The sequence below is a fragment of the Ursus americanus genome, chromosome 2 (assembly GCF_024610735.1).
Source record: "Ursus americanus isolate L20-20 chromosome 2, mUrsAme1.1.p, whole genome shotgun sequence".
NCBI lineage: Eukaryota > Metazoa > Chordata > Mammalia > Carnivora > Ursidae > Ursus > Ursus americanus.
Genome location: NC_142128.1, coordinates 65,662,417 through 65,677,904, shown reverse-complemented (window position 1 = coordinate 65,677,904; position 15,488 = coordinate 65,662,417). Strand labels below are relative to the sequence as shown.

The 15,488-nt window shown below is 57.5% G+C and overlaps 1 protein-coding gene across 2 annotated transcripts; it reads right to left on the bottom strand.

Annotated features, from left to right (window-relative positions):
- Positions 1–469: 469 nt before the first annotated feature.
- On the bottom strand, positions 470–7,480 carry BLACAT1 (BLACAT1 overlapping LEMD1 locus). Of its 2 annotated transcripts, XM_045787527.2 has the most exons (3): positions 7,328–7,480; positions 3,851–3,964; positions 470–3,458 (listed from the first exon to the last, which is right to left on the bottom strand). In XM_045787527.2, exon 3 carries the CDS (start codon positions 3,420–3,422, stop codon positions 3,321–3,323), a length of 102 nt encoding a protein of 33 aa, XP_045643483.1. In that variant the 5' UTR covers positions 3,423–3,458; positions 3,851–3,964; positions 7,328–7,480; the 3' UTR covers positions 470–3,320. The 2 variants fall into 2 exon arrangements, with proteins under 2 accessions (XP_045643483.1, XP_045643484.1); XM_045787528.2 differs by lacking the exon at positions 3,851–3,964.
- Positions 7,481–15,488: the final 8,008 nt, after the last annotated feature.

Genomic DNA, 15,488 nt, shown 5'->3' with positions numbered 1-15,488 from the left:
GGGCCTGGCTGTCGGAGGCAGGAGAGGCAGGGCTACACGGAGCACTGGGGCAGGATTCCAGCAGAAGCTCTGGGGAGCCTCGGCTTCCCTCTCACCACCCCCACCAGTTCTCAGATCTCCCATATCGCTTCCGTCTGCCCTGCCCACACATGTGCTGCGTGCACGGAGCGTGGGGCACCTGCAATCCCTCCGTTTCCACAGCCCTGAGCCCCACTGAGGCTCAATGTCCTGGGGCCACAGAGCCCTGGCCTCTGGAGGGGGCTCCTTGGAGGACATTAGTGAGAAGAGACTGAGTCCCAGAAGTCGGACAGGATGAGCCTCTGGTCACACTGTCATCGGTGTCTAAGCAGGGCTGGAACCCAGGAGATCCAGTTCCCAGCTCAATGCCCTTTGCATCCCACTGTGCAACCTCATGCATATTTCAGTTAAATGATTGCTTTTAATTTTTTTCAAAAATAACAATCTTCCTATATATTTCTATGGACTCCTGTGCGACATCCAGAAAGCCCTTCCCTGGGAATGGAGAAGGAAATGACATTCTAATTAAAATGCCCTGAGACAAGAACCCCTGAGGACCAGACTCCCAGACAACACTCGAGGCACAAGAGCCTCAAGAACCCCTCACATTTCTTGATCCCCCATTTGGTGGCCTGCAGCACAAGAGGGGGAAACTGAGGCCCAGGGAGCCAAGGCCTCCTGCCCTCCTACAAGGACTCAGTGCAACACAGCAAGAATGAGAGGCCTGCCCCCTCCCAGAATCATCTCTCATGCCCCCTTCCTCCACCCAGGAGCTTCTGGCTCTCTCCTCAAGGTGGAGTCTGGGAGAGAACCATGGAGTGGAGGGAATTAGAAACAGGGAGGGCAACATGGTCCCACCTGTCCTCTGTGATGGAGCCTCAGTGTAGGGCAGGAAACGAGGTGGCCAGAGCTCGCTCCTCCGAAAGGAACAGAAGAGAAGCCTGGACTACAAGTCAGAGGCCTGGGGGCACTGGGGCTGCTTCTGCCTTTTTGGATTAAACCTCTCGCCTGGGCTCACCCAGGGGCAGAGAGCTGGGCACAGGTCTCCAGACTGGTTCTCAAGATGCTGAGAGAGCAAAGTTGCTATTTCCCTGAGAAGGAAGCCAAGGGACGATAGAGTGTGGGGTGTGGCTGGCATTGCTATTGCTCTCCTGCCCCCACATTTCAGCACGGGCCCCAGCCTTCACCCTGATGAAGGGGCTGCTGTCTGCAGGCATCACTGGTCCTCCACTCAGAGATGCCTTGACCTTGGGACCTCTCCCATGTTCCCCTAGCAAGGGCTCCGATATTCAGTATCCCTTTGGAGCCAAAGGAGTTCTCCCCGGGGCAAGAAGCTCTCTGAACGGGCTCCCTGCCAACCCCCTGCAGCTGAAATTTCTGCCAAGGCCTGAGAGGTGTGCAGGGGCAAAACTCTCCTTCACCACCCCTCCTGACCTTTCCTCGGGGTGAGCCTCTGTGGTCAGGACCTAACACCCAACACCTCTGAGGCACAGGGGATACAATTTCATCCTCCACCGCAAGAGTGACTTCTCTAGGGCTGCAGCCTCATGGGCGACCGCTAGGGACACACATGCCCTCCAGGCGGGTGCTCCTGCGGCGGGATCAAGGTACCCTTGAAAGCCTTTCTGCCCATCTCTGTGCCTCACCCAAGGCCTCCACTAAGAGGTCAAAGAACCAGGGAGTTTTTCTTCGTCCTTTGTGACCCCATTGGCCTTTATTGCTGTTTCCTTGAGGGAAGGACTTCTGTTTATAATTCTTTGGATCTAAAAGGAACTAACAGATTGTACAAGGCTGGGGCTGGGTGGTGGGGGCAAAGGAGGAGGTTGGAGGATGGGAAGAAAGAAATTGTAAGCTGTGCTCTGGCTACACAAAGATGACCTGGATCTCACTGAATCTGCCAGAAGCTCAGGGAATCTCCCCAAGCATGGGGCATGAGCTGGACAGGCAAAGGTTGCCAGGATCGAAGGTGCCTTTGCTTCTCCCAGGTTCTGGATCAACCAGCAGAGGAAGGTCCTCTGCCCTCTGGGACTGCCCAGAGAGGCACAGTCCAAGGAAAAGGACACACAGCCCCTCTTTCTATCCCGGGGCCCTGATCTCCTCTACCCAGGCCACCTGTTAACTCTCAGAAAGGTTCTTCTGTCCCTGGATGCTGCAGGGGATCTGACTGTTCCTGGGCTGACCTGTTCTGCAGTGAAGTGGAGGGCAGGTTTGCTAAGGCTACAGAATCTGCCCGAAGCATTTCTGCCACTGGCCTTGTTGTCCGTGTGACCCTCTAGCCCCTAAGAGGTTCAGGCACAGTGACAGAAGGTAAGTTATAGCAAACGGGAGGAGGGAGGAAGGAAAGAGAAAGGTTTTGGTTTGCTTCCTACCCGCTAGAAATAGGCTGGGGGAGGGGAAGAGACTGACCCTGGAAGACTGGGGGGTGGGGGCAGAGAGATGAGGGCAAGTCAAGGCAAGTCCTTGAGGGCCCCCTCTGCCCAGTTTCCCCTAAAGGCACAACATGCAAGCCTTTCCCTCTATGGCTTCCAAGAAGAGAAAGAAGAGGCAGATGGGTGAGGCAGGGAGCTGGGAGAATAAAGGGAGGACACGGTCTAGTCCAGGAAAGGGGTCCCACAGTCTGGCCCTGGAAGACAGCTCCTGAGAAGGGGAGTCAGGGCCTGGGGAACAGGCCCCCACATCTGGGCTACTGCAAGGAGGCAGGATGGGAGTGAGAGGGTCCGCAAGGCCAGGGCTGGAGGGAAAGCTGCTTTATGGTGTGCCGGGGAGAGCGGCACCGGGGGTACACATAGCTGGCTTCCTGCCACGAGGACATGGCCTGCCTCTCACTGTCCCGACTCTGCCGTCCGACTCACAAGCAGGCTGCCCACCTTGGGCCTGGCTGCACCCAGCGCAGGAGAACGCTGGGAGGGGACAGGAAAGGACTCCTCTCTCAGGGATGCTGCTCTGTGGAGGCTGCTGCCTCCGGTCCTGGGGTCCCAGGAGAGACTCCATCCTGGGTTTGGAGGGGGCTCATCTTACACCTGTGCCCTGCCCAGGCTGCTGGGAGGTCGTCTGGCAGCGTGGCCTGTGTCCGATCCGGGAGCAGCGCTCCTCGCCCAAGGTGGCGCGTCCCTCCGCCGAGGCGTTACCCTGAGCGTTACCCTGAGCTGCAGCCCTGGGGGGCCCAAAAGCAGTTTCACTCGCGGGGCTGCCCCGGGGCTTCTCGGTCTCTGGAGGGCCGGGCAGGTCCTGCCAGAAGTGGGTGCCCTCAGGCCTGGCACCTGCCGGAGGAGGAGGAGGCCGGAGACGGGCACGGGTCCTGCTCACACTGCCGTTTCCCGCTCTCTGTGAACTTCCTCCTTCTTCCTCTTCATCTTGCAGAAGCCGTGGAGGCCACAGAAGCAGGCGAAAGTGAACTGGGGCATGCCCTAGGCCAGGCTTGGGGGGTGCTCACCAGAGATCTGCAGGGAGAGGCAGAGGAGGAAGAGGGGCAGGAGGAAGGCAGGAGAGAGAAGCAAGCTAGGGTTAACGTTCCCAGAGCCCTCTGGGGCTGGCCAGTCACTGCCACTCCCTGAGGTTGCCCAGGCCCTGCCACACCTCTCACACAGGCCAGGGGGGAGGGGCCCCCAGACGGCAGCCTGTGAAAGCTCCGTGTGTCCTGACCTCTGGGGAGCTGATGTCATTCCTCCAGTTGGAGCCTGGGTGAGTCCACGGTAGGGAAGAGAAGGACACAGCTCCTGCTGCCTCTGTTCCCCCCCACCACCACCTCCTTCCGCCTCACCTCACCACCGCACACCTGTGCTTGGGGGGTTGGGACGCAAACTGGCTCAAAGTAAGCTCTGTGCCACCTTACCCAGGTTAGGGGTGGGGGTTTCCATTCGCCCCTTTAGGTCACAGAGTCCAGTGATCCCAAGGCCGGGACTTTGTGGGCCTGCATCCAGCACAGCCGTAACCTTGACACCTGGAACTGAGTCATGGGGGGGGGGTGTCATCCTTTCCCTAGCAGGCCCAGTTTGTCTCATACCCTTAAGGAAATCTATACAGAACAGAATGGACTTTCTTTGTTCAGAGCAACATAAATCCCAGTCCTCCTCATGCAGAGAACAGACAGCAGAGAGTTCTTTCAGCCAACAGGCTACTTTATTGAGCACCTATGCTGGGCAAACAGGCTGGGATGTAAAGGGTAAAGATATAGTTTCTGCCCTGGCATAAAAGTCCATCTGAGAGGGAAGCTGAGGATGGATTTGCCCCAGCTGGGCATGTTACCCGCCCCGGCTCGCACAGCACTCAGCCCCGGAGGCAGGGCCGCCTGTGGTAGCTGGGGCGCTCTGGCTGAGGGTGGGAGGGGGATGCAGGAGATGGGCACTCAGTCTGCAGATCCCTCCGGCTCACTTCTCTGCCCTGCCCCTGCCCTGGCCTGCCCTGGAGGGAGCACACATATATTCAAGCCAGCTCCAGCCAAGCAGTTGGGCACCCTGCATGGAGCTCAGGCCCACATCCGAGGCCTGCTTGGAATCACTTCTCCCTCTAGAAAGAAATTGGCGGGGGGGGGGGGGGTGCAGCCCAAATGCTGAGAGAAAGGACGGAGGTGCGGGGCGATGCTGAAGTCTGGAATAAGGAAGCACGAGGCATGACCCTGGCCCCAAACGCTAACCGGCCCTGCAAGTGGCTCCACTGTTTGAGGAACCTGGCCAGCCCCAGGCGCCGGCTCTCTGGACAGTTCCACAAGTCTGGCTAACTTTGCTCCTTTGGACAAACGTCATGTTTCTCCAGGCAGAGCACAGGGCCCACAGTGGAGCCGGGTCCTGTCAGGATTCTCCCCTCCCGTCCCGTCCCCTCCAAGTGTCCTGCTAATACAGCTAGTGACTGTAATTAATAGGTGTGATGCATTTCCAATGGCCAGCTGGGTGGGCAGGAGGCCCAGCTTGAGTCAGCATGGGTAGGTAGACTGGTTATTTAATCACCCACTTTCCAGCATCCTCCACACACCCACTCTCCTGGAGTATATATAGAGAGCAGAGAGCAATCTCCAGGATATATATAGACAGAGCCGAGACACAACTACTGTATTTCTAGATCTATCTACTGCAGCTATCTCTGGATCCCTCCCGTGACAAACCTAGAGAGACGGGGATCTAAACTGGGGCTTCAATGGCCTGGGTTCTATTCTTGGTTCTGACGCTGGCATGCTGTGTCACCCTGGCAAGTGGCTGTCCCTCTCTGGGCTTTCTCATTTCCTCATGTCAGTGTACCAAGAGGTGAATCAAGGTTTAACAGCCCCCAAACCCAAGGGGCTGGCAGGTCACTGGGGATCCTCATCTGAGCAGGAAGAAGAGAGGGAGAACAGGTGGGTTTCCTTGTAGTCGGTAATTGCAACACATACACTTTCTTGGCTATCAAGGGTACTATCAACAAAGCATTTCCATGATTACAGGAAAAATATGTGGAGAAATCGGTAGGCACAACAAAGCTGATCTGGGGAAGGAACTCATAATTAAAAGAAGCCAGGCAAGTAGCTCTGGCCATGACCCTCCCACCCCAAGCCTGGGTCTAGGTGCAGCTCAGGGTCTCTGGTCTCATGGTGCATAGATCCTCCTCCCTCTCCATCCTGCTTCCCCTCCAACGCCTGCTTGTTCCACAAAAACAGCAAAGCGTACCCCCTGAAGTGACGGTCCCTCCCCAAGCTCCTTTGGGAAAGCTGAGAAGATCCTGGCTTTTTGCTCACTGTGGCAAGTTTAGGGGCAGAGGTTAGAGGCCCCAGGACCTACACCTCAGCCTTTCAGGAGGGTTGACTCAAACTGCTCAGGGGCTGCGGGCGCCTGGGAGGCTCAGCTGGTGAAGCGTCTGCCTTTGGCTCAGGTCATGAGCTCGGGGTTCTGGGAGCAAGCCCCGCATCGGGCTTCCTGCTTAGTGAAGAGCCCACTTCTCCCTCTCCCTCTGCCGGCCACTCCCCGTTTGTGCTCTCCCTCCCCTTGTCAAATAAATGGGCTCTGGTTGTCCCCCCCCCTTCCCTACCAGGGCCTGACCGGAGCTTCTTCACTGTAAGGTACACGACTGTGTGTGTGATGCAGGTCCCGGGACCGGCCCCTGAAGTGGGGAGCTGTGGAGCAGAGAACCCCTTCCCATGTCAGTGTCCCTCCTGCCCTGGGTCCCACGCATCCCTCTGCCAGAGTTGTGCGTCTGCTCCCCTCTCTGCATTGCCCCCACTGCCTTCATCCCTTCATCCTTCGCAGAGTGTTCCAGCACCAACTGGAGGGCTCCCTGGAAGTCAGGTCCTGGTGAACCTCCTCTTGCTAGATCTACTTGAGGAGAAAGGGGTTTGAATGTTTGAAATGACGGAGTCCAGAATTTCCATGAAGCAAGTGGACCAGCACCTGGAGGCACCCCCCGCTCATCTGTGTTCCTGATGGAAACTTTCCCTCCCACCCTTCAGCTTCCCCTCTGACCTCAGCTTTCATGCCTCCAGCCCAGCAGGGGCTCAAGGATAGAAAGATGGGCCCCATAAACTCAGAACAGGAAGGAAAGGAAGGTGGACACTGGACAGACCTGTGCTGGCTCACAGTTGGCTGCATCTGACGGCCCAGATTTCTTCCCCATCCTCCTCTCTGGCCTTTCCCCAGCTCATGGCTGAGGTGATCCGGGGTATAGGGGAGAGAAAGTTCCTCCGCTTGGCCAGCTCTGTGGGAGGCCAAGCAGAAGAGCTGCCAACCCACAGCTCATCATCCCCAACCACCAGGGGGTTCCCGGCCTCTCTGCTGACCCCTTCCCCTGGCCCTCAACCCCGCTTCTCCTCTCTACACCACCTACCCTCCCAGGGCCCCCCAGCCCTGGCACCTCCAGCCAAAATGGGGCAGTGGGTCAGAGACCGTTTGAACACGTGGAGGGATCAAGAGGAACTGGGTTTCAGAGCGGGCTAGAAACTAAGAGGGGACAGCCAGGGCGCCACGCTGGTGGGACCATGAACTCCTGGGTGCCTCAAATTTTAGCAGTGTCCTCCATCAAAGTGGAGGGCAGTGGGGGGCTGGAAGGGTGGGGAGATAGTTACCAGTGTTGGGACTTGCCCGGAATCCTCTGACGAACAAACAAAAAAGGGGGTATTTTCCCTCCCACCGCCATCCCCTCACCTCCCAGAGCAGAAGCACAGTAGCTTCCAACAAGGCGTCCCCCACCTCCCAGCCTCGCCCTGCCCCACCCCCACCCCAGGTAAAGGGCAAAAGAGAAGTGACCCAGTGAGGAGGGGCGCCTCACGCCTCCAGAACAATGCTGAGCCCTCCGCCCCCTCCCCTGCTCCCCTTAGCACCGCGCCTCAGTAATTAAAATATGAATTCACCTTCCCTCCCCGAGCCATTCATCACTGCGAAGGGAAGCAGCTGCGGCTTAGGAGACCGGATTTGGGGGATTAGCTCGGGCGGTGGAGCAGACACACCAGGAGAAAGAATTAAAAAGGAAGGGGGTGAATTGGGTTTTCTCTCCCCACCTCCTCCCTCTCCCTCCTGCTGCCACCGAGCCTCACACCCCACCCCTTCCCCCAAAGCCTGGCCTCTGCAGGTTTCTGGGAACTGTAGTCCCCAGGACTGTGTTGATGAACAGGCAGGCCACGGGTGGGTGGTGACACAAACTACAGATCCCAGGACTTCTTCCCGGGGTTGGCAGCAGTAGAGCTGGGCACAGGCCTCCAGTCTGGGAGTAGCCCTCGTTCTCCTTGGAGATTATTAACTCCTTCTTGGCCTGCTGGAGGCCGACTTCCAGCTTACTGAGCTCCTTGGAGTCTGGAGCCAAGGTTCTCTCTGCCTCTGATGCTTCCGGGCCAGCCCCGCTTCGTTCTTGCTCGCCCACCTACGGAGAAAGGGGAAGCTCCTCCCACCTCTCCAGACTGCAAGGACAAACAGGCGTTTAGCAGTGGTTCTGAGGGACTTGGGGGCCCCAGGAGCTGGAAGGGTCTGACCATGAACAGTCTTGAAATGTCTTGTCACCCTGACCTCCAGAGCCTTCCAGGAGGCCCACCGCTGGGCAGAGGCTGGCCCACCTTAAGAGGCATCCTAAGCATGAGCAGGTCGTCAGCCCGACATGCAGCAGGAGCTGGGAACACAGTGCCCCAGACTGTGGGGCCAGAAGGGCTCCCAGGGGTCAGACGTTAGTGCCATCCCCTTCTAACAATGGGGCAGAGATGGTTTTGAATAGTCTTTGCATTTGAAAGGAGCAGAGTTTTAGCAGTGAAACTCCACTTGCACTAGAAAATGGGACACACACAACCAGAGAGATTCACTCGCATCTCTGTGTTGTTCAACACGGGCCAGCTCTCTCAAGGGAGGTCGTAAGCTGGGTACCTCTGAGGCCTGGGACAAAGACTGAGGCTCAGGATCGCTTTTAGGTTTCAGCTGTCTGCAGGCAGGGACCAGGAAAGACACAGCCCTCTGATCTGTGAATCCTCCAGGGAGAAAGGGCATGAGGCCAGCTTGCCTATTCAGTGCAGTTGAACAATTCTGTGAAATATATAATTACATATCTCCTCCAGGCCTGCAACACTGGCAGTGGCCAAGAGACAAAGAACAGAGAGAAACGGCAACCTTGTAACCCCAGAGGCGCCCTAGGCCCAGGCTCAGTGAGGCCACCTTGCTCTGTGTCCCTGTTGGTGGCAACTTCCTTTTACCCCACCCGCGTTTTCTCCCGGCTCACAATTCATTCAGCCAACATTTACTCAGCAACCCCTTGCTCAGAGCCTTGCCTTGCTGGAGATTTGCAGAGGCAAAAGCTGGCGTGGTCGTCTGTTCCCTTCATCCAGGCCCAGCCCAGGACTGTAGGGAACTTCAGAGCAAACTGTGCCCCGGGATTCCTGTTAGGGACCCAGCTGCAGAGGCAGGAAAGGGGCGCTGCTACAACCTGACTTGCCAATTAGATCGGGGAGCGAAGGGGAGTAAATCGGGCACCTGAATGTCCTCTGAGCAGAGAAAGAAAGACAGGAGAGGCTCATTCTAAGCTGGGGGGTGGGCGGAGAAGCTGGACAAGCAGGGAGGTGGGGGAAGGTTCTAGCCACCTCTTATCTCTGGGCAAGAGAACCCACAGGGATGGGGCGCCTGGGTGGCTCAGTTGTTAAGCGTCTGCCTTTGGCTGAGGGCCTGATCCCAGGGTCGTGGGATCGAGCCCTGCATCGGGTTCCCTGCTCTGCTGGGAGCTGCTTCTTCCTCTCCCACTCCCCCTGCTTGTGGTCCCTCTCTCGCTAGCTGTCTCTCTCTGTCAAATAAATAAATAAAATCTTAAAAAAAAGAGAGAGAACCCACAGGGAGAGTGACAAAGCCTAGCAATTCTCATCGCTGTCCCTTGCACCACCCAAGCTGGGGGCAAGGGGGAAGTGGCTTGGAGCAGCCCCAGCAAAAACGCAGCTGGCTTGGGCTTTCTCTTTGCTTCTTCGATGGTTTTGGTTTTTCCCCCTGTGCTCTTGCTGGCAAAGGAAAACTAGCAATGGACCACAGGTGGTTAGAGTTGGGCCACGGGGCCAGTTTGTGGACTTGCATCCAGCAATTTCCAGCTTCCAGAGTGCTTTCCCGTGGGCTGGATTGTTGGCTTTCCCTGCGTCCGGCATGATGTGGTAAGAGCCTAGGTTCAAATCCCAGCTCAGTCCCCTACTAGCCATGTAAACTTGGGCCAGTTTCTTAGCTCCCTTGTGCCTCAGATTTCCCAAAGTTAAAAGGGATAATAATAGTACTTTTTTCTTAGGGTTGTTTCCAGGATTAAATGAGTACGGGTAAGATGGATAGAATCTTGCCTGGCACCTAGCAGACACTAGATAAATGTTGGTCAGGGAGATTAAGGGCTCTGAGACATTATAAGTAACTTGCTTTCCGAATTTCAATACCAAATATAGTACTCCCTGATTCTTCAGTGGTCTGTCTTAGACAGACAGGGGGCTGGAAGGGGAGGGGAGGTGAGGGTGCTCCCTCTGCTGCTCCAGCCAGACTGCCTGCCTTATTTCCATCTGCTGGAACATTCCAGGACGGCTGGGATGGAGTTAGGCAGATTTGCATGGGCTTGAGGGGTGGGGTAGGGCAGGAACACGAGAGTGGGAACGTGAGAGTGGGAACGGGGAGTCCGGCAAGATGAGTGGCAGGCAGCGGGGAATAGGGAGAACGGGTACCACTCACAGACCCGGAGAGAGGGAGATCAATGCCAGGACAGGGTAGCTGACCAGGAGCTAGAAACCCGAGACTCCACCTTGCAGCCCACAGTGAGAGGCCGCCTTCCTTGTTTTCCTCTACGGAACCACCTCTCACTAAGTGGCTGGCCTGAGCTCTCCCATCTCAGCCCCCAAGAAGTTCGGAGGTCTCTCTTACACAGACACGGCTGTGGATTTCAAGCTGACCACAGAGAAGAAGTGAATGAGGCTGAGAAGCACGGACTGTCCTGGAGGCACTGAGGGAAGGCCCTAGTGCAGTGTGGCCCCGTGACCATGACTCCAGCCCCCAAATCTCAGCACAAGCCAGTCCCCAGTAACTTGGCAAGGGGTGGGGGCGGGGGGGGGGAGGAACCAACTTACAGACCTCAGCAAACCCTGAATGTGTCTCCATCCTCGGAGGGAATCTCGCTCTGGAATCACCAGTCCAGCCTCTTCATTTCAGAGTGAGGGACCAGGCCCAGAGAGGGGAAGTGACTTGGCCAAGGTCACACAGCCTGGCCCCAGACCCTCCATTACAAGATCCCCTGCATGCCCCACCCCCAAGTGGAAACCCCTCCTGGGTTCCCCTTTGCAGCTGGCCCCCAGCCTGGTCCTGTGGGGAGGGAGGTGCAGATCTCAGGAGAAGGAGCACGCCCCTCACTGTAGCCCATGGCTTTTAGCCCTACATGAATTAGAAACAGCAATCACATAGGAATGAAAAGCCATAGGCCACAGCAGAGCTGAGGGGGTCCAGCGGTAGGAATCTCAAAAGGATGCAGAGAGCTGGGGGTACGAGGGGAGCCCTCACTCCCCTTTCCACCAAACCTCCCCACCCACCCTGCCACCCTCGAGGTCCTGGGCCCCCAGGTTACATTCTCTCACCATCCCCCACCACCTGCCCTGGCTCCAGCATTAAAGCCTTCCCAGTAATGAGTTTCCAGTTCTGGCCCCACAAAGTCCCCACACAATGGGCCTCACTCCGGGGTATGAGGAGGGGTGGCTTCCTGGCCATAAAGGACCTCCTCAAATTCCCTTAATTAGCCTCCAGCCCCCTGCTCAGGGTCCTTAACGACCCCCTCCCCTAGAGAGTAAGGCCGGATCTTTTCAATGGTACGCTGCCAGGGCCCTGGCCGCCCCGCATTAGCCGCTCTCCTTACAAAACTTAACCCTTCCTAGTCCAGCCACGGGAAGCAGAGAGGGCAAAGGAGGGTCTGGGTAAAGGAAGTCTGAGATGAGGGCCTGAGTGTGGGATTGGGGGGGGGGCTGGGAATGGAAGCTAAGGGAGAACCAGAGGTTCTATTCTTGAGAGGAGTGAACAATTTCTTGAGCACCCCCAAGGCTGGGGGCTGGCCCACACTTCCTAGACGAGTCAGGGGGCCTAGCAACTATACCCGCTCTCATGTGGTTTAGAGGAAAGTGGTCCCTTGTTTTCAGACCCAGGTGGAGGCAGGAAAGGGCCTGAGCCTGACCCATCCCCGGGTGATGCTGCGAGGGGCTGCTTGCCACTCTGTCTCTTTGGCACAGGCATCTCTCGGACTTGGGGAATTGCGGAGTGGAGGGGAACCAAGGTCTCAGAACCCTGGAAAAGACGTGTTCTGAGCACAAGGACGGTCTCCTCCTCCCCTCTGCCGTGATGGGTCATCTGTGGACAAGCATCAGCCTCGGGGGACAGGAGTTCAGGGAACTCCAGGTCTAGGGAAGCGTCGGGAGATTCAGACCCCCACAGGAAAGTAAGAGGCCTTAGGCCCAGATGCGGCCCTGTCTCTGCCAGCGAGCAGCTGCAGCCCTCACCCCAGGGGCCAGGCTCACTGGTTCTCTTCAGGACCTTGGCTGGACTGACCTCCTTTAACTGGGCTTCCCACACCCCAGCAACAACAGGGCATGTGCACAACACACACACACACACACACACACACACACACACACACACACACACCTTTTCCAACCTGCGGGCCAAACTGCTGACATCCTCCAACTTCCTACCTGAACTTCTGGGCATTTGCCCCAACCCCAGAAACCTCTGGTTCTCCCTTGCCTCCCTCGCCCTTGGGTCCCCACATCCCAGACTCAGGACCTGCAAAAACCCGTGGGCTCCAAGCAGAATGCCCTGTCCCCTCCCAAGGGACACCGGGGCCAGGGGCTAGGGTCCCAGGGACGGCTCACCTGGTGGGCCCCTCGCCCTGGAAGGCTCCCTCAGAATTCCCGCAGAGCTACTTCCTGCCTTCCAGGCCGCCACTCACTCCCCCACTTACCCCCAGAAGCTCCACGCCCAGCGAGGGCAGGCCTCCTCCCTCTTCCCGCCCACCAGCCTGGTCTGAGCTGTGCCCAACTCAACTTGACTCATTGAGAAGGCCTGGCCCGCCCCTTCCCCAGCCCGCTGGCCAGTGGGATGGGGGCGGGGTGGGCTGGGCCGGCGGGGGAGGTCAGGTATTCCTTCAACCCTGACTTGGGCCTGAGTAACAAAGGTCTCATTGAGCCTCTGGTTGTCTGGTCTGTGAAGCACAAACGTCTTGTATCTACCCGCTTTTGATCTCACTCCCTCTGAACCCGCCATGTATTACTCACGTCCCCCTGCCGGGCTATTGGTGTGGAGGGGCTGTTCTTCCCCTCCCTTCCTCCCCATCTCCTTTCTCGCCTTCCTTCCCCTGCTGCTCCCCTCCAGCTTTTTTATGGTTCAATTTTTGGCAGGAGACCTGAGGCGGCTCCCTGGAGGACCCCTCTCCTGCCTGGCTGCCCCCTCCCCATCTCTGCGCCCCCCCATCCCTCCCTTCCCTCAAGCCCCACCCTGCGTCCCTCCACCCCCTCTGCTCCCGCTCTGGCCTGTCCTTCTAGTTTGAAGATCCACCCACCAGCTAGATCTGGCCCCTCCATCCACCCTCACCTGATCGTCCCTTCAGATTCCTGGCCTTGGGTATATGAAAGCCTCAGCCCTGCCGGCCCCAGCCCGCCCAACAAGCCCCAAGTAAGCTCCAGAAAGGGCGGTGTCTCTCCAAGGTGTTTCTGGGGCCGGAAATTAGGCAGGAGGGGGGATACGGGGAAAGACTATCTGTCAGGTATCAGGCAATGGCCCATCCAGACCTCGATGGGATGTGGAGGAAGGGGAAGCAGGTCAGCTACCCTGGCCTCCTTCTCTGCTTCCTCCAATCCTGAGAATCTACTTTCTAGTGAAAGGTCACCCCTTGGCGAGGACCCTAAGGACTCACCCTCCTCAGGCTGGGGCCATCCCCACTATTCCTGTCTCCTCTGCGGTCCCCCCCAACCTTCGACAGCTCTGCTGGGGCTGAGAGCTGGGGTCCAAGCAGCCCACTAGCACATTCAGCTCTGCTGGGGCTGAGAGCTGGGGTCCAGGCAGCCCACTAGCACATTCTCTTTATGGCCTCCCTGGCCCTGTCCCCAGGGAGAGACAGCCACCTCTGAGGTCTGAGCTCTCCCCAGAAATGCCAACAGATGCTAAGAATTCATTCCCATGGTGGCCAGCTCCCCCATGCCTACCACCTGTGGCCTCCTCCCCACCCCTCCCTGGCCCTCAGGTACTCCCATTCAGCTGCGCTGAGGATTGGGGAAAGTTCTCTTGCCCCAACAGAGGCCCCATTCTTCCTGCTGCTGGCTCTCATTGTCCCTCATGACTCCACACATTCTTGGGCCTCTAATGAGAAGCCAAGACAGCCACCTTCCCACCCTGTCTTGTCAGCACAGCCTGGGCCCTGCCACCGGCCAGGGGCAGGAGGTGGGGGGAGGGGTGGGGCAACCAGGAGGCAGTGAAAGGAGGTGGGAGACAAAACAGAGGGAGGGGCAGGAACTGGCTGAGACTGAACAGAAAACACTGGAAGAAACCGTGAAAGGGGCACAGGGACACATAAGAGGAAATTATAGAGGAGAAAGTTGAGGGGAGAAAGGGACAGAGACTAATATTTGCATGAAAGCTGTGTGTCATGCGCGCGCTGGGCCCGTTAATTATAGCCATTCAGGAACGCAAACCCTCTTACTCTGATTCCCATTTAGAGGACGAGAAAACGGAGGCTTACAGATGTCGGTGGGCAGTGTTGCTCTTGAGAGGTATCCCTGACCTCCCGCCATTCCCCCCCGGGTCGGCCTGGCCCACCGGAGGAGGGCAGAAACTCCGAGGCCCCTGCCATGTGCCCTTGCTCTCCAGTGGTAGTCCCTCTGTGCCCACACCGACCGGAGGATGGAGGGCTAGTCTGGACACCGATGCCTCTTCCCCTGGGGAACAGGCTGCAGCAACTCCGTTTTTTAGGAGCCTCCAGCCCCACTATTCCCTCCGAGGACACACAGTCACCCTGAACCTCAGCCTCGGTCTGCTCACCGGGGCTGGAGATGGTTCCAGCTGAAGATAAGCCAGATGGGGGAGCACTCCTTAGCAAGAGGAGTGAGGATGGGGCTAGCGAGCCATTGGCCCTGCCCTCCATCCTATAGAAAGTCACAGATGAGGGGAGAGGGACCCTCAGATGGAGGGGGCGAGGGGCACAGACTGGCTCAGCTCCAGAAAGGACTGAATGAAGCCCTAGAGCCGCTCCAAAGGGAGCCAGTGCGCTCCCTGCCTCCAGAGGAAGTCAAACACAGGGTGCACAACCGCGTCTCAGACCCACTGCCAGGCCACAGTAGGTGCACCTGGAAGGAGGCTAAATAGATCAAATCCAAGGTCCCAACGACTCCCAGATTTTATGAGCCTACATTGGAGCTGACTTCTCCTCTCAGAGTTTTCATACTTATGTACCTTTTAGGGGAGCCTGGAGCCCAGCAACCCTGCGTCTTTGCCCACGGGGGCAGGAAACCAGGCTGCTAGGAAGATTGTGAATAGGACGAGGCTCTCACCACCCCACACGAACCTGGAGATTAAGCTGGAAGTATATCCTATTATTCTAAGGATGTTGGCTGAATGATAGAGGTGTGCGTTTGCTGAATGAATGAACGAATGGCTGGTGAACCTGGAACAAGGACAAGAGATCTAGGTTCTCCCACGTTCCAGGTTTGGTGTGTCTGGCACTCCCTCATGCCTCCACTGTCTGCGAGGGGCGGGACGCACCCTGGCAGCCGACTCCACTCCCCGTGAGAAGCGAGGCACATCTGAGCCTTCAGAGGAGCCTCGGGGATTTGCCCCAAACAGATGTCTAGATTTGGAGTTGTAATGAGGATGGATCAGCGGGTGCAGTCCCTGGCCCAGAACTGACCCAGGAGAAGCCGAGTTCCAGATGGATCTGCCAGTCTCCCATACGAGGTCCTCCAGACCTGAACCAGACTAGCGGTGTGCTTTTTTCTGAAACAGGAGGAGCGCCCTATTTCTGGACCCTTCGGTAGCCTTCCCCATGGCTCGAACTCCCAC